The sequence below is a fragment of the Manacus vitellinus genome, unplaced genomic scaffold (assembly GCF_001715985.3).
Source record: "Manacus vitellinus isolate BGI_N305 unplaced genomic scaffold, ASM171598v3 scaffold_0_pilon, whole genome shotgun sequence".
NCBI classification, from domain to species: Eukaryota; Metazoa; Chordata; class Aves; order Passeriformes; family Pipridae; genus Manacus; species Manacus vitellinus.
In genome coordinates this window covers 21,852,870-21,875,204 of record NW_021938789.1, presented here as the reverse complement: position 1 = coordinate 21,875,204, position 22,335 = coordinate 21,852,870, and the positions used below count along the sequence as shown (strand labels likewise).

The following is a 22,335-nucleotide window of genomic DNA, read 5'->3' as shown; positions in this document are numbered from 1 at the left end:
GGCAGATGTTGGGAGCTGGGCAGGCGAGTGCGGTTCAGTGGTGCAGAGTGGGAGGATGCGGGAAGCCCACACAGGCAGCCCCGCCTGCACCATGCTGCTGCAGAAACCCCAGCAGGGCACTGGGGACAGCTGGAGGTAGGCAGGCTCACTTTCCCTGCGCAGTCAGAAGAATTGGGTGGGAGGAGGTTACAGCAGCATAGGAGTGCCGAAGTGACAAACGTGGGCCAGCAAAAGTACTGCCTTCTTAGTAGGTCTTGTCTTAGCTTACCTAAGGAAAAGGCAGAAAAACCACGTCTGTAGCCAGCTGGCAACCATTTGGTATTTGTTATTATGGGCAGAATAAAAGCAAGTTTAAATATAAATTTATTAAGAATTAGGGGTGGAGAGGCTTAGAGGACTGAGAAACATTACCTGTAAGAAAACATCCCAGGATCAGGAACATCCGTGGGGAAGTACCCATAGCTGCCAACAACTGAAACAGAAAGGAGAAGGAAAGAGAGCCAGTTAATGGACTGATAACTGCATAAGACTTAGCAGGACCCCTCTTCTGCAATGCCCAAGTACAGCTTCCCACCACTCCTCATGGTGCCACAAAGAGAAATGACCCAGGGACCCCAGCTCACACCCACAGCCCATTGAGACTCACACCATTGCCCATGAGATACATGTGGCCACAGACTACAGGCAGCTAAGGCACCATAACCCCTTCTTTCAACTGGCAGTGTAACGAAACAAGTTCCAATGTATGGAACCAGGTCCCAGTATATCCCCTTTCAAATGCCCTGCAAGCAGCTCTGCTGCCCACTACTGCCTCCAAGACTGAGCCTACAGAAACACCTCTGCACAGAGACAGCTCTCTTGCAGGCATCAATGAGGACGCAACAGCTTCAGGCAGCAAGTTGACCTTTCAGCTGCAAGTGGTTTTTATGGGAGAAAAAGCACATTTGAAAACCACTCTTATTACAAATAGTACAATCCCGAGTGATATTTCTGTTTTGCCATTGTACATGTGTATATATATAGCTTACAGAATACAATGGTGCTTATTGCCTATTTAGCAGGAATTCCCTTGATCAAGCAACATGCTATTTAAAACATATGCTGAAATTTTCTAATGAAATAAATCCACGACAGACTGTAGGCCAGCACTGCTACTCATACAACATCTCTTCTCCCCAACAGTGTGGAGAGTCATAGATCACATGCAATTATTTCAGCTTTCAAACACATAATCCTAAGGCATCTCTCTTGTAGAAGCAACAACAGCAGTAAGCATCTATGTAATTTTTGTGCCAGCTAACGACATTTCTACATAAAACCCTCAAGCATCCTGCTAGGTAATTTCTAAAGGAGAAGTTCCTACAATCCCTACTCCCATTGGAATCAACAGATGTTCTGTTGGTAACTTTAGTAGCAACTGGATTTGGCCAAAAGACAATATAAATTAAAAAAACACTGCATGGAAGAGCCTCTAACCTGAAACACAGACAGGAGTTAAATAAAGGATGATGTGCCAAGACAGAAGCTGCTTTTCAAAGGTTCTGGAGAGTTTCTATTCATCCTCTAGTATTCAGTTCCTGATGCTGAGACAGGAAAACATGTAGGTGCAACTAGTTGTTACAACTCTGGCATTGCCGTGTGGGAGTTCAATGCTTACGACATGCCGAGGAGTGTTTCTGAATTAGTCCTGCTTTCCTCTGTCAATCTGTGGAGTAGACAGCACTCATTGCAAAGCAAAAGTATTTGATACTCAAATCAAACATAAAGGTCTCAGAAGCAGGATTACAAGACTTACAAACTGCAAGCCTCAAAAACATGTACAAACCATTTCTGAAATTCAGCTAAAAATATTTCAGCAGAGACAAGGCCTTTTGCCTGATTCTTCAATTGACAATAATTGCCATGTGTTTATGTATCTGTGTCTCATTGATAGCAGACTCTTGGATATCAAAGAATTCCCTCAGTTTCTGCTTCCTTACTCATTTTTAGCACATTCATATCCTGTAATTTTTTCTGATAAAGTAACCCACTGTAACTCTTTAAAGACTTACCATGGTCTGCTTAATTGATCTAACTCCTAGCCTTCCAAGACCCATGTTACCTCACTGTCCGCCAAGTTCCCTCCCTTTTCTCTCTGAAAACACAGCATTCTCCTCCTTTTGTGTTGTTTTACCAGACTGTTCAGTGCAAGTGATGCAGCACAGGAGGAGAAAAAACAAAGCTAGCTTATCTTTTGCATACCAGAAGCTCTGCTGAAGTGGACTAGTATTGCTGCAGAGCTGTGTGTGTAAGCGAGGACTGAAGCCCCATGACTTACTGGTGTAAGTAAGTAAACGTGATGGCATTTACAAAGTGCTGTTTTGAACTTGCTGTCTTGGTTAGGCTGTTGCTGAAATCAAGGATTGTCTCAACCTAGTTTAAAAACACAGTGACTTAACTTAATTTGCTTTCTCCATCTGGCTATTCTTTCACAACCCAGAGCTTTGATCTTTCCTCAATGACCTGTTAATGTCATCAAGACCAAAGCAACACTTCCTCACTGTGAAAGACAGAATAATGTACTGAGGATTCACCGTCATCTGTATTCAAAATCTATTTTAACTGAATTTAGTTGTATCATGAATCTGACTTAAGCATGATGAAGTCCCATCACCAGCATATCCTCACACATTCTTGCCAGACTCAAGGTTTAACATAGGCGCAATTTCACACTTTAGGGCGTGAGAGAGTTTGTTCATGCCCACAACACCAAGCAGGGACAGTTATCCTGGTTTTGTTTATTTACAATCGCATACATTTTTGTGTGCACTTATTTAGTTTTTACCTTCCTTATGGCAGATCAATTATCTTTGTCCTCAACTATCCAAATCTCAGCCCTGGATAAGCACATCAGGTTCAGTTCCTAACACTGGTCCATCAATCCATAACTTGGTGTAGCCTCACTGAAGCCTGTAGCTTTATGCAAGCTGAAACCCAGTATTAACAGAACATATACAATGTAAGTTTGAGCCAACCTTAATTCTCTGCATACCTTGGACTTTGCTAGCTAATACATAAACATGGACACGTAGAGTAAAAGCTAAGTGATGCCATGAGAGCTTTGCCAGATTCTTTGCAGGGGATTGCCCAGGGTAAAAGAGTCATTGGATTTATATAAGTTTTCAAAGGATCTGACTGAAATCCTGGTATGTCTCTTGTGCTCTTTAGTGATAAAAAAACCCCCAAAACCAACCAACCAACCAAACACAAACCAAAAAAAACCCAGAAAAATAACATCTGAAGAACTTATCAGCGAGGAGTCAGTTTTCCAAACACTAACTGTCAAGTGCTGGTTTACTACCAAGTCAGGTTTCATTGACTGTACCACAGAAGAAAAGGTAAAATCAATGTCCAGAAAGCCAATGGAAATATGTGTTTAAAAAATTATTATATTCCTAGGTGATTGTTCTACATGACCTAAAGAGAAAGAAAGGAAGAGGAACCAGAAGAGCCAATGGTATACATTTTTTTCATACTGCTGTAAATTAACGGAAGACCTCTTTCAAGAGAGAAAACTAGTCCATCTACCAGAACACTGCAAACTACTGGGCTGATTTCCTGCCAGCTACCCAGTCACTACAGTTCATCCTCTTGGCCACATGATGGCAATGTTGATCCACAATATAGAGCCAAATTTCTTGTCCAATAGAATGCAACGCTAGTCTCCAACGGACCAGAGAGAATCTAAAAATCTAGGTCTCCTAGATCAACTTAAAATTCAAAATTCTTGCATTTTAATTTCATGTGATAAAAAAAAAAATAAAATAAAACCAAACTGCTCTATATTTACATAAGGGATAGAACAGTTGGGTTGCAGATCTTGGCATGTAATGAGATGATTACCCTTGCTATGAGAGGGCTGGGTAATTTCAGTGGTGATTTTGTCAGAGTGGCAGCCTGTCCTTCTGGGAAAACTGATCTTTTCCAGGAAGAGTTAAGGGAAGCCTAAGAAAAGAAAGAAATATTTCCATCTTGCGGTGTTTGTCAGCATCTGAATGTAAATGTTCAGTCAGGACCTCCTGAAACGTTTCTTGGTTCTCAATTCCCAGATTGCAAACTCAACTGTCTGCAAGAGCAGCGCTGCCCTGCAGCAGTAACATGTGGCTCTGAAGGTTTCACTGGCAAAAGGTTTAAACAACAAAAGAAAAAGTCTTCAGTGAAAAAGACTGGTATAAACATTCTCCAAAAATGAGGTTTGTTCCTCATCCCTTTACAAGTATTTGAATCCAGCATAGCCTGTACATAGGAGAAACTATGCATCAAGAAAAGCCCAAGAAATAACTATGCATCAAGAATAGTCCAGTGCTGGGCTCCTACATATGGCAATAGTTGCCCTCTAGTCAGCCCCAATTCTTCAGCCTAACCCTCAAGGAAAGAGTCCCTCAGTTTAGAAGCTAAAGGTGGGAGGGGAAATTGCAAAGTCTAAATTTTCCCACTTGATCCAAAGAGGATTTTCCAGACTGTCTCAGCAAACAGAAAAGAAAACAAACAAAAAATAAATCAAACCAAACCAACCAAACAAACAAACAAACCCACCAACACCAAAAGTGTCACTTCCAAGGAGTACACCTTACTTGTGTTCTCAGAATCAAAGAACACGTCAGATCCTAACTCATGTGTTAAGAAGCATTGTGTGGAAAAAACTATCCATATCTGTTGACCACAGGAGCTAGGAAGCCTAGCTGTTGTAAACTATTCCCTTGGGTGCCCATGTAAAGCCTTATTAGCTTGAAAGAAATGAGTCAAGCAGGAGAGCAAGGCAAGAGGGAGAGAAAGGACAGTTGGCTTTGTGGTTTGGGGATTTTTTTTAAATTATCAGCAATTCTTGCCTACTACCAAGAAAAATCACCTCTCAGAAACCATTCTTGTGTCTTTAAGTCTTTAAAAGAAGCAAAGAAAACATCTTCTATTAAAAATTTTAGTGCTCACGTGCGAAAGTGCCATTGTGGTCATGATGAACTAAGAACGAAAGCAAGGCAAGGATTATATCAAGTTATACATTTAAGCCTCATTCTTTAGACCAACTGGTATAGTTGGAAATAACCAGCGAGGTCTGCACTATGCAAGACTTCTTCTGTCTATTCATTGTGCTTGAATCCTAGCTCGATGCTGCAGTACAGAAGAGAGGTATTTTATTAAAATATTTATTACTTCCTGCTTTCTTGAAACCTAATACTTATATATTACCCTCAGAGCCACATGAAGATTTCTCATACATTAACAAGCTATCAACAGTAAAGATAGCCCCAATGCCCGATGGCAACTGGACTGGCACACCTCCTGCTCTTCAGTGCCTGGAGAAGAGTACCAGAACAAGGGATCTGTTTTAGAAGCAGCGAGACAGTGCCTGCAGACTGACAGAGTTGGTTTACTTGTGGACTCCTAAATCCCAGTGTTTTGTGAGGTCTCATTTTTCTTCAAACTTTTTTTTTCCAAGCTTTGAGGTTGGCTGAACCGCTGTTTAGCTGAGGCCGTTCTAAAATGCTTATTGTTAACTAGAAGCTAAACCCGAAGTCCCTTGCTGGGAGATCTTTCTAGATCATTTCTAGATCCAGAGTTAAAAGTCGGATCTTCACAGTTCAGATTTTGATCAGCCGATGACAGAGGAATCTTTGATGCCTGTCTCCTTGTTTTGATCCTGTCTCTTGCCCCATCCAAGGACACAGAGTTTAGTCAGTTGAGCTGGGAACCCAGCTGGGCTCTGCATCGGCCCTGGGAGACGCCAAGAGCATAACAAGCCACCCCGCTTCCCTGTGTGTCCCGTCGGGGAGACAGCGGCCTTCTACAGCCAGCCGGGACTGGGGTGTGGATGGTGGTGGTGGGGTTACGTTCACACCCTCAAGCCCCCATCAGGCTGCAGGCGCTTGACAGACCCTGTCTGCCCGCGGGGAACCCAGGCAGCAGCCCCCAGGGAGCGGGGAAACGGCACCGCCGCGACTCCTGTTCGGTCCGCCGCCCCTCGGCGGGCCCGACGGCTGGAGCCGCTGCAGATCAAAGGCTGCCCAAGACACTGAGCAAACCTAGCAGAGATGGCAGCTCCCAGCCACTTCGCTGTTTGTCTGGGAAACAATAGGAAAACCTTTGCCAAGCTGGAGAGACTTTTTTTTTTTCTAATGCGAGGTAGCCAGGAAAAGAAAAGTACGGGAGACGGAGAGGAGCAGAGCAAAGACGTGTCTCCCTACGGAGCTACGACCCGGTGCTTCTTCTCCAGCCCTCTCCCTCAGGTGAAGCATGAACCCAGAGGGCGCGGGGTCTGGAGAGGGTGTGGCGGGGGACAGACGTGGTGCCACACCTGGGAGCTGTGGGACCAAGAGAGAGCGATGTTTCTGCAGCCCCGGGAACGGGTCCGTCGGTCCCCGTAAGGGCCGAGGCGATGCCCAGCCCTCCCCGGGCATGCTGCCTTGGGCCCCGGAGGAGCGCTAGGAAACCGGAGGTTTGCAAGAGACGCGCCGAAAATGCCGTCGATGGGGCGCTGGAAACATGCTCCCGGCGCGGGTGGGGGCCAGGGCATCGCCCCGCCTCGGCATCGCAGCCTCCTCCCCGACGGGGTGCGGGCGAGCCCCGGGGGCTGGCGGCTGCGCCCCGGGACTGCTGCTGCCTCCCTAGATCTGTCGCTGCTGGCTCCAGAAAAAGCTGTCCAAGTCCTGTTGTCTGGAACGGCTCCTGAGCTGCGGGATCCGCGTCCAAAAATGTTGAGCAATACCGCGGACAGCCAAAAAGCCATTTCCTACTTGCTCCTAGGACTTTTCCAGGGGACTCCAGCCTGGCAGAGGCTGGCAAGTTTGCAACTCCGCGCTTAACAAAATCCAAAAGTTGGCCGCGAAGACTTTGCCCTCCCCCGGGGTAGGAGGCAGTGCGGTCCAGCAATCCGGCGGGACATGCGGCAGGGCTGGCGCTCCCGTTGCGAGAGGGACTGTAAGCTGGAAAATCTCCAGGTACCAGCCCTGCCTAAATTCAGCATCTTCCCTGTTGCTGAGACATATAAAAAAAAGACGGGGCTCGCAGGGATGGAGATCGGGTCGCCTTGGGGGTGTTGTGTACGTGCTCGGGATCTCGGGGCATTTTAGGCTACTGGGTCAGGGGGAATGAGGTGAGAAAGGGGGTCTGAAGAGGGGAAGGTAGTGAAAAACAAAGGGTGGGGGAAGGGACGGGTGAGCAGCGGGGTGAAGGAAGCGAGGGATGCGAGAAGAGAGGGAGCCGCTTACTTTGTCGGTGCGCTTTCCCACTTTCCCCCCCACGGGGCGGACACCGCCGCTGCCCACGGAGCCCCGGCAGGTCGCTCCCACCCCCGCGGCAGGAATGCGGCGCGGTGGCCCCCGCCGTCCCAATGTGTTTGTCATTAGCGCTGCCCGCGCTCCTCGCCGCCGCACCCCGACGGCCGGCGCAGCGCCGGCTCCCCGCTCCCCTCCACGGGGCCGCCAGCGCCCGCCGACTGCGCCCTGCGGGAAGAAGCCCCACGCCTATCTCAGAGCATCGAGGGGGGGAAAAAAAGGGGAAAAAAAAAAAAAGAAAAAAAAAAAAAGAAAAAAAAGTTACCCCCCTGACAAATAAATAAAGAAAAAATAACAAGATAAATCAGGAAAAAAAAGTGAGAGTAAAGGTGTAAAAAAGAAAAAGGTGGGGAAACTGCTCCTCACCTCTTACCTTCTCCTTTACAATCCGCAGCCCCAATCCTGCAGATTGTAAAACATCCAAAATATGTCCACGTCTTTTGTGACTTTCCCCGCTCAGCCGCGCTCTTTCCCTCCCGCTTGCCCTCCCTCCCGATCTGACTGTAATGGTCTCACAAACCGCGTTCCGTAATTGATTCAATGTTATAGTCCATCCTTCCAAAACTAATCATTTGCTTTAAGTAAATAGCTGTCAGGAAATGAAGCCCCCCTCAGGCCCCTTCAGAATAAGAGCTGTCCTGGCTCGCCCGGCGCCCCCAGCCCCGCGGCCGGAGGCGGGCGCGCCGGCGGGAGGCTCTTACGCAGGCAGGGGGGCCAGTCTCTGCCTCCAGATTTCACCAGGCTCGCAGGGGAGGGGGAGGTTAGCCATATGGCAGGGGCGAGGGGGAGGAAAGGGGGAAGCGGGGAGTTTTTGCGCTGCAGGGGGAGAAAAAAAAAAAAAAAAAAAAAAAAAACCAACCCAAAAAACTTTTATGAAAACTCAGAGAGCTCCCAGTTTCATGAATGAGCCTCAGACCCTCCAGGACGGTGGGTCTGGTGCCGAGCTCGATGTCCACGGTCACAGTGCGAGTTTATGGACGGGGAGTTTGATCTGGAAACGAATTCGCGGCTTCCTCCTGTCCTTTGTACACCACTGAGCTCGGGCTTGGGCTAGAGAGATGGATGGACGGCCGTGAGCCAGCCAGGAGCAGGAAGCACTGAGAGAGAGAGGGAGAGACGAATTACTAACATTTATGAATGAAAGACACAACGAAAGGTAACCTTCAGCAGGAGCCAGCCCCCCCAAACCCCGCAGCTCCGACGGGACCGAGAACGCTCTTCTCTTCGTCTCTGCCTTCGCTTTTCCCAGCGCAAACAGACCCTAGTAATAACCAAATCAGGGGCACGGCAAGGGCCAGAGGTGCCGGCGGAGGCGCGGGCAGTGCACGTCCGAGCCCGTCCTGTTTGAACACGCTCCAGACGGAGCTTTGATCCCCGCCGGGGAATCAGAGCTGGGTATCTCTGCTTTGTTGGCCGTCGCTATCTGCTGGTGATAAGGGGTGGCCGAGGGAGCTGCCGGGGAGCTGCCCTTGCCGTCCTCCTGCTGTAGGCTCCGTGCGGAGCGAGGCGAGCGCGGCCGGCGGGACGAGGCGATGCGGCGGCCGCGGGAAAGGGGGCAGTGCAGCCCCAGGAACGGAGCGGAGCGGAGCGGAGCGGGTCCCTGCGCGCCGCCTGCCTCCTGGGGAGGGTACCGGCCCCAGATCTGCGCCCCAGGGCTTCTCCTGCTTCCTCCCCTCCCCAATGTGGCATCACCACCACCCGCATCTCTTTTTCCCCTTTAATATTAAACAAAAGAAAAGTTTGTTCTCAAAGTCAAGAGCCAGGATCCAGTGGTTTTTCTCTTTACTAAGTGAAGCAGAATTAAGCCTCTGAAGCGAAGATGCCCCGGAGGGAATGGGTACAGAAACGAGAACCGACTCCCATGGAACCGCGCTCAGGCTGGGGTACCCCTGGCTGGGCTCGCAGGGTCCCCGGTGGTGCTCCCGGCCCTTTGCACGCCCTCCACTAGTGCATCCACGGCTCGGGTGAGTGCACAACCCCGCTATTGCTTCCACATGTTCCTCCAGGAAATCATCGGAGTCAGAACTGTGAGCAGCCCCTGGTCGGAATGCTAACAGGATACCGTAATGCTTGTGAATAAACAACAGGCTCCCAGTGAGTCAAAAGTATGGCAAAAAAAAAAAAAAATCCCCCAAAACCAAAACAAAACAAAATAAACCAAAATCCAAAACTAAACAACCAAAAAACACGGGCGGGAAAAACTCACACTGCACCCTGGAACTCTGCATCTGGGAGGGCAAGCGTACCTAGTAGCCTGAACCCCTTAATTTGTGGAGGGAAATGTTCTATCATGACTTGGATCAGAGCTGTGAGGTCTCGCAAATATAAGCCCCGCGAAGATGAGCGTCAACTGTCTGTGCGCCTCGAGGCGATCTTGCAGGATTCGGTCCTTGATGTATCGGCGTGAGCGTGTCTGGTTTAACGTGCGGGGCAGAGGTGGTGATTCCTGGCGAAGTATCATCAGGATGGGATGTAATGCGAGAGTTACTCTTGCGAAAAGAAAGGAGCAAAATGAAAGGGGAGGAGGCGCCTTCTGGTTGCAATTACCTGGCTCATTTGAATAATGCCTTTGTCATGATCATTATCGAGAGGTCGTTAACGGCTTCCACGTGGGATCTCACAAGACCCAACGAAAAATAAAAATTGCAAACTGAGGGACTGGCAGAGCTATCTGCCAGGCCAGGCTGGCGCTGCAGGCGGGGGCCCGACGGCTTTGCGGGGACAGGGACGGCGGTGTCCCGTCGCCCAGACCCCCCTCTGGGGAGCGGTGATACTTTTCCCTTCCCTACGCTAAGGGCCCGGCTGCGCCGTCCCCATGCCCGCCGCCCCGACAAGGACCGAGCCGGCGGGAGGTGGGCTCTGCCGGTTCTCGTCGTTGGGCCGATCCCCCTCCTCAGTATCGGTGGTGTCTATGGATTGGTTCCGCGCAGAGGAGGTGGTAGTTAAAATAAACCCTCCGGGACGTCTGCTGAGCTCTGCCCCCCGCCCTGTGTGGTGCAGGGGGGTCCCGTCCAGAGAGGCGCGGGGGACGTGGGGTTAGCGAGAGGACAAGCTGGGGGTGGGGGAACTTTTTACCATTGCGGCCCCCTCTCCTCCCGCCTTCCCCTTTCCTGAAGGGCTGGAGCATAAAGTATCCCGCTAGCCTATGTTTATGTGGCAACAGATGGAAGCTGCACACGTCTTAAACAAAACTGCGGTGCCCGAGCTAGAGCAGCTCTCGCCTGTTTATGCTCCCAACCTACCCCCTGGCCTGGATGGGTGGGTGTATGTCCCGCTCCCGGGCCCGCGGCGCCGGCAGAAGCCGGGCATCGGGGGCACTGACGGGGCGGGTTATTGCAGGGCGGCTCGCTCGGCTCTCGGAGGCTTCCAGAGGGGCTGGTAACTTTCGAGCCGCCCTGCTCAGCATTCTCCTCCCTGGGGAAATCCCAATTTGTCGCAATTAATAAGCTCTTTCCTGCGGCTCTCTCCCAAGGGTGAACCGTGAAGCGGTTGGCTGGCTGAGCCTATTGGACAATGCAATGGGTGGCTCGCGTGGGGTCCGAGCGGCCACCGGCGGGACGGTGCAGGCGAGAGGGCCCCGCGGGAAGGCCCGCCGTGGGGCCGCAGCCTTTTGACTGGATGGGAAAACATGTCTGGGTTTGATTATCGTTACCCACGTTCAGCGACGCACGGAATGGGAGTCACCCTTTTTACCTTTTAGAGCAGGAACCCTTGCCTGGTGAAGAGCAGCTACAGCGTGGAGCAGAGAGCCCTCAAACCCCTGAGACAGAGAGAAAACAGAGCGACCTATCATAACTTGTCGCTATAAATCCGTGCTCACATCTGCCGCGGGGGCAGGCGAACTCAGTGGCGAGGGCTTCCTGAAATAGACGGGGACCTAGTCAGGCGACCGCCAAGGCCCCGAGCCCCTCCGAGAGATGTGCTCTGCTGGCGGGAGGGCCCTGTGTACATCTGTAGTCCTACCAGGTTTTTAATCTTTTCGTATTTCCACAAATACAGATTCCCTCATTTTGTTTGTTCAACAGAATTTGGCTCTGAATAGCAGGGGTCCCGTGTCACCGGGAAGCCAGGGAGCCAGACAAAAGAAATAACTTTGCCCAGCCTGCCCTCTCTAGCCTTTATTTTTATTCCCCACATGGTTGGTTATGGTAGTTCCCCGTGCCCGTCGTTTTCCCACTGAGGTCGCTGCTGCAACGACGTCGAGCTGTTTTCCTCTTATTGTTGCGTTTGGCTCTTGACGTTAAAAGATGCCAGAACAGCCGTGGAAGCCTTATTCTTTGAAAAACAGGCTTTGTTTTTCCTTTTGCTCCCGCCCTGACGTTTTTTTCACTGCGGCAGAACAGATAGCCCGCTTTGGACCAGAAGCAGCCTGAACCAAGTTTAGGGGTGAGGTAAAGCAAGGCGTTACCCCTCTTAGCCTTTCGCCGGCGCCTGGCTCCGCGCTCCTCTCCACTCCGACACCCCAGCCCCCAGGTGGGGAGCCCCAAGCCCCGGTGCTGCTCCGACGGGCGGGAAGGCAGAGCCGAGGCAGAGTCGAGGCTGCGGGCGCCTGCGGGGTGCGTTCGTCGCCGGTCGAGGGGGTCGGTGCCGCCGCCCGCGACACTAGAGGGCACCGGAGCCCGCGGGAGCAGCCAGCCCAGCCGGGCCTGGCAGGGGCACTGCACCCCGCCGGCCGCTGCTGCCTCTGCGGTTCATTGAGCGATCGACCGGCTTTGGAGAGAACGTTGAAGGGAGGCCGTTCTCTCACTCCCGGCAGTCTAAGGGCTCCAGCCCTGTAGGTCCAGCCCCGCAGGTCCAGCCCGGCCCCGAGCCGGGCTCAGGAGCTGGGAGTATGTGGCATGTTGTAAGCAAAGTAGAGAGATAAATTCCTCCTGTGACACAAATGAAAAATTTTGTCTCTGAAATCAAAGCATCTCTTCTGCTGATTCAGCCCAGGTTTCACTTCGGTTCCTAACTCCCGAGACCATTATCTCTGCCTTTGTTCTTTCTAGCTGTAGCAATTAATGTATTACAGCAGTACAAAACCACAGCCAGACAAGACTGCTTTCGTTCTGCAACTATTTACTATTAGTACCAGCTTTGCCCCCTTGGGCTACTGTGCTTGGGAACCCAGCCCTGAGCTCTGCATGGTGGAGCTGGCTGGTGCGGAGACCACCCCGGGCGTCGTGGTCATGGTCATCCTCGACACGGTGGGCATGGGCCAACTCTCAATATCAGTCCCCTGGACTGACCACTGCCATACGTTCCCCCCACGTGCACAGAAGAAACTAAATAGGGTGAGCATTACCAAGTGCCAAACTCAGGAGAGACACAACATGTCTGTTTACTGATCACCCTGAATTGCTCATGCTCCGAACATGGGATATAATTTTTCTGTTTCATGCCACAGTAGGTTTTCTTCTGATGCTTAGTGATTAACACACGCCTTTGGCATGACTTGCTGTGGAATATCTGGAGCTGTGGCCAAGGTTTCTAAATTGTAATTTTCAGTCTGTATCTCATCTAATTCTGCAGAGAGCATCTTCTGCCTCAGTTACACGATCGCTTGCCTGTCTGTTGTTGACAGTCCTGGAGAGTACTCAGTTATATACACTCCTCTGGAGTGAGGTGGTTGCAGAGAGAGAAATGACAAAGTGAGATGAGAGGAAAATGTAGCTATAGGTCCCTGCAGCCACGGATGTAAAGCTACAATTCAGACTTAGCTTAGTCATGTAAGCCCTAATGTGGCTTGAGAACAGGGGATACAGCAGCATGTAGTTACATTTTGGTCCTTAGATTGCTTCCTCTTCTAGTCAGATATTCTGTTTTTTAATTTGAACTACTTTTTGAGAAAGAGACTAGTGTGGAAACTGGGACAGATTCTGCTTTGTGTAAACCTGGTGTAAATCTAACTTCAAGGGAAATATTCCAGATTGAATCTGGTATAATTAAGACTAAAATTTGGCTCTGGAAGACTTTTCTTTGGCAGTAAAGTTAGAGAAGTACTGAGAAGAAAAATAATTAAAACCAGGACTTTGTGCTCTTTTAAATAACATATGCTATAGGCTCTTTGAATGCATTTGTTCTCCATGACAGCAGTATTTTAAAACTTTCACTTTGGTTCCACTAACCAAGTTAACCCTTGACAACCAACTGTGTTTAAAATACGTTATGTACAGAAACCTATAATTTTGCAGGACATTGTCCAAATAACAAACAAACTCCATTAAAATGATACGATTACTGCTGTGGCAGTAGCAAGCTTCCACTTGCTGGTGAAGTCATGAATTTCTCTGTCCTAGCCACAACATTGGCATTGAAATCAATCTGAGTTTATACCTTATTTGTCAACATGTTTTTTTTACATGGTGCAAACCTTGTTTTCTGACTGCTAAACTCAACAGACTGAGGAGCAATTGTCAAAAGGTTGTTGCTTTTTTATCCCTGGGAAGTAAACCCTGAAAGGAGTTCCTAAAGGAACACTGAAAAACTGTATATTGCTACACATTTTTCTATAAGACAACAAGATGTCATGTAACAGTTTCTGTGTTCAATATCACTTTATTTGTTAGGCCCATGCCCCTAACAGAAAATATCTCACCATAATTTGATTGCAATTGGTGAGAAGATGCTGGCCAATTCTTGCCAGGTCTGGCTTTTATCCCCAGCGAAATCACAAGGACACCTGTCATTCTCTTGAGTGGTCCCAGATTTTCACCATGGGTTAATCAGATCTTTCTTTAGGGTATGTAGAAAAAGGAGGGGGGAAGGGGAAAGAATCATTTATCTTTGATTCTTTGTGATATATGAAGAATATGGATTTAGAAAACATGTATTGCTGTTTTTAAATGGGCATGTAAGAGGAGTCAAATCTTGTTTGTTATTTCAAAATACAAGAATATCAAGCCTTGTCAGCCTTCTTTTTTGGTAGAGGATCCATGCTGAATCAGTGAAAAAAGACATCAAAGCTGACTTTAACAGAGCAATCTTTTAATCTCTTTATTGAGTAGGTTTGTAGAATTAGGGAGCAGTCAGACACACATCATGCCCAAAGTCCTGCTGCAATGTGTTTATCCACCATCCTTCCTCCACCCTGCATGGGTGCCTCAGAGGAAAGCAGGTAGTAAATGTGGGAGGAGAGCCCAGACTTCATCTCTGAAAGAACCTGTGCTGCAAGAGCCAGGAAGATGGGGCCAGTTCTGATTTTACACATTTGAGTATTTTTTTCAAAGAAAGGGAATTGTGGAGTAATCCCTCACCTTCCTGGACCCTATTTTTATCCATGTTTTGCTTCCTTTGTCCCACATTAACAGGCTGAGTACTGAAGGAATAGCAGTAAGTGTGCAAAAAAAATGCCCAATTCAGAACAATACTTTTTTTTTGATCAGTCAAGGACACCACAAAGAAAGAATAAGAACAGTTCACTTCATTCCTATTTTTTATTTTATAGTCAAAGGGAATTAAAGTGTGTTCTCCTTATTGTCAAGAAAGTACAGAATTTCCTTTCCATCTCTCTTTGTGATGGAAGAAAACATTTGTAAAGCCAAAGTAAATCCAAATAAATTCTTGCAATTCCTTGCAAACTTACATTTTTCTATTTTTAGTTATTTTTCTCCCAATGTGCTTTATACTACTATAAGAAGAAGGTATTGAAATCAATGCCTCTATGAAACTTTGTTGGGAATTTATTGCTAAGCAAGCTGCAAGAAGAGTCTCTGATGGTCTGAATCGATTTATGAAGGCTGCTCCGATTATCCTTTTCCAAAACATTGTAGGATTTAGTCAACTTGACAAGATGAAGGCCTTGAGGAAATGCTTTACTCCAGAAACATCAGCAGCTGTAGAGCTGGGGGCTGATCAAAACAGTACTCAGAAGTATAACTGTAGCCTCTGCTGCTAACAGGGATGTTGGAGGCACACAGCTCTGCTTAGGGGAGGTTAAAATATATAGGTAGTTAGACAGTTGAAGTAGATAGAAGCCATTGCAAATATCTGAGGAATCTAGTGCTTTTTTTTCTTGCTGGGAGACAAATGGTCCCGTAGCCCACTTAGCACCTGCCAGTGCCTCTCTACTGCCCTTTGCCCTGTAGGGCTGCTTGTTCTGACAGCTTCTGAAGCTCTCTGGGCTTCAAATTCCTTCTCCGTATGTTGGCCTTTTTCATTGCTGCCTATCCCAATATTGATTTAGGAAAGAAGGAGAGTTAAAAATAGCAGGCTTCAGTACTGTCCACAGACCTTCTGCCTAGCTTTGCTTTAGGCCTGTGAATCAAAAACATTGGTTTAAACCATCATTAGCATCTGAATGAAGATAAAGGGGACAAGAGGAGCTAGGATGGGCTGTCACCTTGTGTAAATATGGCTTCTCAATTATACTGAAGAGTAGGAGAGAAGCAGATCACAGTGGAGGATGTTTGCATCCCATTTCAGCAGTGGGGATTATTTGGAATTAAGGATGTAACAAATTGACTCTCAAAAAACCATGTTGGATCTCTCAAAGAGTCCACTGGAGCCTGAGTGAAACCTGCTGTCATTCTTGGGTAGCTTTATTTCCTTCTTTCTCCTTGCTGCCATCATTGCCTCTAAACTGCTCTGCCTGCTGAAACACATGAGAAGCAAGGGTGAAGTCCCAGGTCACAGGGGTATGCAGTGTGAAGAGGGATGTGTTTGACGGGGGAGTAGGCAGTCATACTGTAGTGGGTTGCATGCTTTTATGAAGGTCAATAAACCTCAGCTCCATCAGACCACCGGAGAGAGTGGCTTTCCCAGCTGGAATCATTCAAACATGTGGCCCTGCACTAAAAAACACCCCAGCTCCAGTCTCCAGGAATGAATTTCTGCCATGGTTAGTAAAAGTGTCCCAGAATATCTGAGAGTCACAGTGTTGGACAAGAAGAGAGCCAGACTCTGAGAGAGACACATTCAAATTGGGATTAAAACCAACTGCTGGCTTCCCACCCAGAAGCAAAAATAAAACGAGCGTTGGCTGTAAACACAGGCACCACAGGCTCCCCCCACCCAGCTCCACAGCTTTGCCAGCTCTGCAGCTCCTGCAGCATCTACAGAAGCCACAACAGAAAGGAGACACCACAAAAGTCAAAAACAGAGTAGTCTGTGGCGAGGTGTCTTTCAGGGAGGAAAGCTTTCAGATCTCTACAGAGGTTAAAATGTGCCAGGAGTGGCAGGTTTGAACCTGTTTGGGTCAAAAAAACCCTATTATTCTGAGAGCAGGTGGTGAATCCAAAATACCTCAGCACTGTGGCTTTCTTTAGTAAGAAGTCAGTGCGGAAAAATATGATGTCATCCTGGCAGCTTGAATGTACATTGGTATGGCAATGCAATGACTAACCCATGTGGACTAGTGTCTCTACCATTTGCTAAGGAGACCCAAGCATCAGTCCCACCACACAATGAGCCTGCAGAGGAAGCCAGAGGGGCAGGAGAGTAACATGCTGGATGACAGGTTTTCTATTGGGAAAGATCTGGACACAGTCTGTGGGCTACTGAGACCTGGAAGCAGAACAGGACCACAGTGCGCGAAATGCTACATGCAGAGGGTATAGGCAGAGTAAGTCCTAGTCTTTAAAGTGGTGATGCCAGGTGTCCAGGCATATTGAAATGCATTGATGCCAGCCTTTAAATCCTCCATTCAGATAGGAAGCGTTTTTGCTGATGATTAGTGCCAACACAGTGATTAGGACCACAGGAGTTTGCCTGGGGCAGGAAAAACCTAGGGTAGACAGGACAGCTAAGTCTGTGGAGAAAGCATAGGCAGAGGCTTGTGTCCTCTTGCTGGGATTTAAATTAATTATTCACTTAGCATTCACTAAAGCAGCTACACGGTTACAAAGGTGAAAGTTTAGATTGCTTATCATTTCTGTTCATGTTAGCTTGGAAAACTTTAGGCCCACATGTACCAACACATGTAACTCTCCCTTTGGAGTTACAGTCTAGAAGACTAGGTTTGACCAAGTAAATTAAATGGATCAGTTTGCATTTAGCACTAGTTTTACAGGTCACTTCATAGTTACAGTGACTTCACCAGGTAAATCAGGGGTAACTGTTGAAATCCATGAAGTTACAGTGACTGAAGTTACAGTGAGCAATGTTACAGTGATCATTCATGATGTTTTTTGCTTTTGGAAAACCAAAATGGTGAATCAGAAAATCTGTAAGGACAACATTATATGTAACAAGCTGTACCTACAGGGTACAGGTCTGTTAGATGTATCTCAGAAAAATCAGTATCCTAAAGGTGGGGTTCTAAGAAAAGTTTCTAGTGTTTTTGTTAAGAATATCACCAAAAGGATTTTGTTTTGGAAACATATGAAAAACAGAGCCAACTTTCCACTTCCAGCATCTCCCATTCAGAAGGAATGTGCAGAAGACCTTGATATGATATGAATTAAAAGGATTCTGCCTCTGCCAGCCCTAAATTCCAGGAAGTGAGACGCAGCATCCTCATCTGCTCTTACAGGCAACATTTGTTTTTACTCTAGCCTAAATACCACACTGTTTCCTAAATCTCAAGAAGTTGACCGTTCACTTAGATTCCTCAACCTCTCACAGCAGAGCTGCAAGCTCTACATAGGCATTTCAAGTGCTCTTGCATGACGTCCAAAACTGACTTCTGCCCCTAGAGATTTAGAGGCACCTCTGGAAGAAACACAATGGATTCCAGTGTGTGCAGAGCTACTGGGACAGAGCTGATAGGTCACACAGGCTGCCTAGAGGCCCCTTGATAGCAATGCCTGGAGTGATGGGGCTACAAGATCTTTTCCTACCTGAAGCCAGGCTAAAACACCAGCCCATGATCCTGCAGGGGAGTAGATTTCATAATGTATATTCAGAGCTTCATGAAAACCTTCCATAGCCCTGTAGGGGCTACTTTCAGATTTTGCTTCTTTCCTTCCTCTCTATAGCATCTCCCATTATTCTACTTGCTGTGCACAGGCAGCAAGCATCCTACTTATCTTGCCCACATTCTTCCAAAAATGTGAAGAAATCCTCTGGTCCTGGATTCTGAACTGGCAGATATTACCGAGCCAGTCCCTCACTCCCTACAGAGCAACTGGCCTGATGTTCTCTGAGTGAGGAGTGCATTGTGCTAGCAACATCTGACACTCTTCAAGGAGGTTGTGCACTGCATCTGATGGAGTCACTGGATTTGTTGCTATCATGTAGAGGAAGGATGCAGATAAAGAGGCTTCTGCAATCACCAGACAGCTACTAAAATTTAGAGGTCCTGATCCTGAAGGACAACTGCGTCAATAAAAATCTTATATTTGTTGGGATGCCTATGCCTGCTGTAGGCTGGTAAAACACCACCCTCTCACCTCCCCCTCCTCTCACCAATTCTACTTACAGTGGTATCCCAGAAGCACAGTACTGGTGTGGCAGAATAAATAGTTAAGTATGCTGAAGTGGGTTTTCTCCTGATTTCCCCTATTTCCTTACACTGGTGTAAGTCAATTAAAAAAAAAATCACAAAAAAGCACTGTAGCATACAAAATATTTTGCTAAGTATTTTCTGAGGTTGCTGAGGGATTTAAGTTGTGAGCAACATTACTCAGTGGTAGTATAGTTGCTTTTCATCTCAAAAAATAATTAATTAGACACAACAGAATATTTTGTCAAGCATTGCTCTTTCCCAAACATTAAAAAAATTATCTTTGTTATAACTACATAAGAATTAATAAGGGACTCCATAAGCATTTGGTCACACTACCTGAAGCCTGGGTTGAGACTAGTGTTCCTAAAACTCACTATGAAATGATTAATAAACTTCAACAAGCTATACCCATATGTATATCTCCTCATGTCAGAGGTTCTCTTTCAGCATCACTAAGGAAGAAACTCAAAACATTGAATGTAGCTCAGTAGGATGTCTTCTATCTCAAATCCCTCTATGGCAAATCACTGATCCAAATGGGCTTCTGGCAGTTGTTAACACAAAGCAAAAAGCTTCAACAAGCCAAAACAGTTCACTATTTTTCTGGAAAATTTTAACAGACTCTTGTGGAAGTTTTTTAATTTTTCTCTGAGAAATCTCTTCTTTTTTGACAAAATTAAGAAGACTCAAATTGTATCCTAGATCAAAAACTATTCAAAACACTGTCAAGTTCTCATTTTCCACATCTTTATGAGTTTCATGTTTCCTTTTTTTTTTCCCTTAAGCATATAGAAAAAAAATAAAAGGAGAATGGGAAAGATCTCTGCTGCATGGTGACCCTCCCCAGCTTGAAAGCTGACACGGAACACTTGGGTTATCTCAACTTCATACTCCTTGGGCTTGTTTACTCCTTTGTGCAATGATGAAGTCTTGCTGGCTCATTTTCAAGCTATTGCAACAGTCACATACTGAGACTCTTCCTCCATCTGTCTGTCTTCAGACTGTAGCACATTCCTATTTGCTGAACTGGGAACAGATAAAAACTGGGACAAGAGAAAGACAGGTTGTTTACCCCTTTGTGGCAAAACCAGTGGCAAGACTCTAAACTGTGCTGGTGGCACAAGCAAAGTGGATGCTTGCTGCAGTTATGGACTCAGTCAGAAGATACCTGAGAGAGAAGGAAATTGTGATGGATTTGGTCAATCTGGAGATGCAAGACTTCTCTAAATAATTCTGAGAACAGAAAGTGGTGAAAAACAGGGACAGGATCAAAGAAATATGCACAGTTCCTTTCCAGCTCCTTCTGCCTCCAGTATCATCTTGTTATAGTTGATATGACTGCTACAGGCTGAACAGACAGTGTGGCTGCAGTCCTAAGTGTTCCTGTGGTACATCAAAAGACAGGAAACTTTGAAGAAATGCATAATTTCATGAAAATATTAATAAATGTTTGGTGTGCTGCCTCAAGAAAATGAGATATGTTGCATTTGCAGTAATGCAGATAACATTCATGCAAGAAAAATCTAGAAGAATGTGACTGCACACAATATTTAGGCTAATTTTTACTTTATTTGACAACTGCTTTGAGAGGAAAACAGCATTTTAGAAAGATTTTTTTTTTCCTATACTCATATCATAAGGATTTTGAAGTGCAAAGGTCACTCATTTTTCTAAAGAGTGTGGTGACACAGTTCAAAAAGTTATATCATGGCATTAAATTATCTTCATTACAAACTTTGATCACTATCAGGTTGTTATTATTCTTACTGGAGAAAAACTAAAAAAAAATCAAGTCCCACTAGCACAGTTTTGAAATGCTATCTCTAGTATTTCTTTTGAAATGCCTTTGAAATATTTTTGTCACATTATTTGTTCTTAGTAGTTTGTTTTCCTAATCTTTGAGTTTTATATTTTCACAAGGGTCTTTTTATTAAAAAAAAAACTGAATAGCTCCCTCATGAGAGAAAAAGAGATACCAAGTTTGTTTAGTATATTACATATCGCTTGCCACTTTGATAGTTACCTAATTTGCAGACATGGGCATAATTTCAAGTTGGCAGTGCCGCCTTAAACTTTGATTTCAAGAATGCTGTTTTATTAACATGATCTGTCAGAGTCCCATAAACCAGCAAAGTTGTGCAATGCTTCTTCCGTGTTTTCATCTCTTAGCACAGATTTGTTATTTTCAGAAAAGAATGACATTGCACCATTTCTGGAGCAATGTAGATAACTTCAAAAGTCACCTCTTCTAGCAAATGATTACTATAATCTATTATTTAATCCTCTAACTAATCCAGGAACTGTCAAAAACAGGTTGATTACTGCCTAGAACAAATGAATGGAAAAAATAAAACATAGGGAAACATATGAATAAACTACATACAGACGCACTTTTTTATCATACTTTTCTATGTACTTATATATGCAAGCATACTTCTACCTGGCAGTTTTCTTAATTCATCTACATTCCCCCTTCACACTTGGGTTTGTTTTCAACAGTCATTTACTTGATTTTTTTTTTTTTCAGAAAGTAATCAGTTAAGATCAGAACTCTGCCATGTTCAATGTTTTTTATACACATATATAGCTATAAATGGATATATATAAATACATGTAAGGCCCAGAGTCTGCAGTGACATGAGTGTGACAGAGCGAGTGTGACAGAGCAAGTGTGACAGTCCTTGTCCTAGCAAAGGCTGCAGCTGCTCTCCAAAAGCCTCTCCAGAGCAGCACAGCAAGAAAGATTCTGCCAATAAAGTCTATTGGAATCAAGTTGGGAAGCATCCTTGGCAGGCAAGAGGACAGCAGTCAAGAAAGAAGTTAAGGACCAAAGTGAGAGAAGTGAGATGAAACCTGGTGTGAGAAAGTGCAAGTTCATGTACCAAAAAGTTACAAACAGTTTTTGCTGTGAATATAAGAAAGATTAGTAGACAGATGGGATAATTTTGAGCTCCCAGACATTTAATGATCAAAATAAAATATATTAAAAAAAAAAAAAAAAAGAAAAAGAAAAACAGATAACAGAAAGTATCAGGATAAGAATTGACATCAAAGACATCAGAGAATAAATGCCATTCTACAAGGCACTAGGTATTACCCTGTTTAGCTGTATTCAAGCATATCCAGGAAAAGGAAATCCTAGGTTCAGGAGAAGGGTTACCTTGAATAGGGTAAGATAAGAGGACACATAGGGAATCTGGCTATGTCAGTCTGTCAAGCTGAAAACTGAAAAAGAGTAAGTGTCCTCAAAATGTATCAACAGAGTAAATACCAGAAGAGAGAATATTCATTTAAGAAAAAGCAAAAGAACAAATATGCTAAAAGGTAATGGTAAATAATGTATCAGTAAAGAAGTAAATGTTGATCATGAACATGTTTACAATGATAACAAAATGTTTCCAAGCAACCAGAGTGATGAGTTTAGAGACAGTCCTCTAAAATGATGGGCTGGTCATCAAGAGCACTGCAGTGACCTAAGAGGTGAAAGACCCCCCATGGCTCCAGTCTCAGAGGACCAGGTTCTGTATAATCCCGAAGACCATTTGTTTTGCCAGAAGGATGGGACAGCAAAGACAAGTGGGCATCAAAACTGTTCCATCCCCAGCTTGGGGTACCAAGCTATGAAGCAGTGGTTCCTATTATGGGAAGGAGGTATCT

General features: G+C 46.0%; 1 protein-coding gene across 5 annotated transcripts in view; it reads right to left on the bottom strand.

Annotated features, from left to right (window-relative positions):
* Positions 1-10,234, bottom strand: part of PDGFRA (platelet derived growth factor receptor alpha) — a 37,001-nt gene extending 26,767 nt beyond the window's left edge. Inside the window, exons 1-3 of one of the 5 annotated variants that reach the window (XM_018069219.2) lie at positions 9,858-10,234; positions 8,170-8,407; positions 412-472 (exon numbers count right to left, since the gene is read on the bottom strand). In XM_018069219.2, the coding sequence (XP_017924708.2) occupies positions 412-460 (49 nt within the window). In that variant the 5' untranslated portion in view covers positions 461-472; positions 8,170-8,407; positions 9,858-10,234. The other 4 variants (XM_018069234.2, XM_018069211.2, XM_018069204.2 and 1 more) reach the window with 4 other exon arrangements.
* Between the last annotated feature and the right edge of the window lie 12,101 nt (positions 10,235-22,335).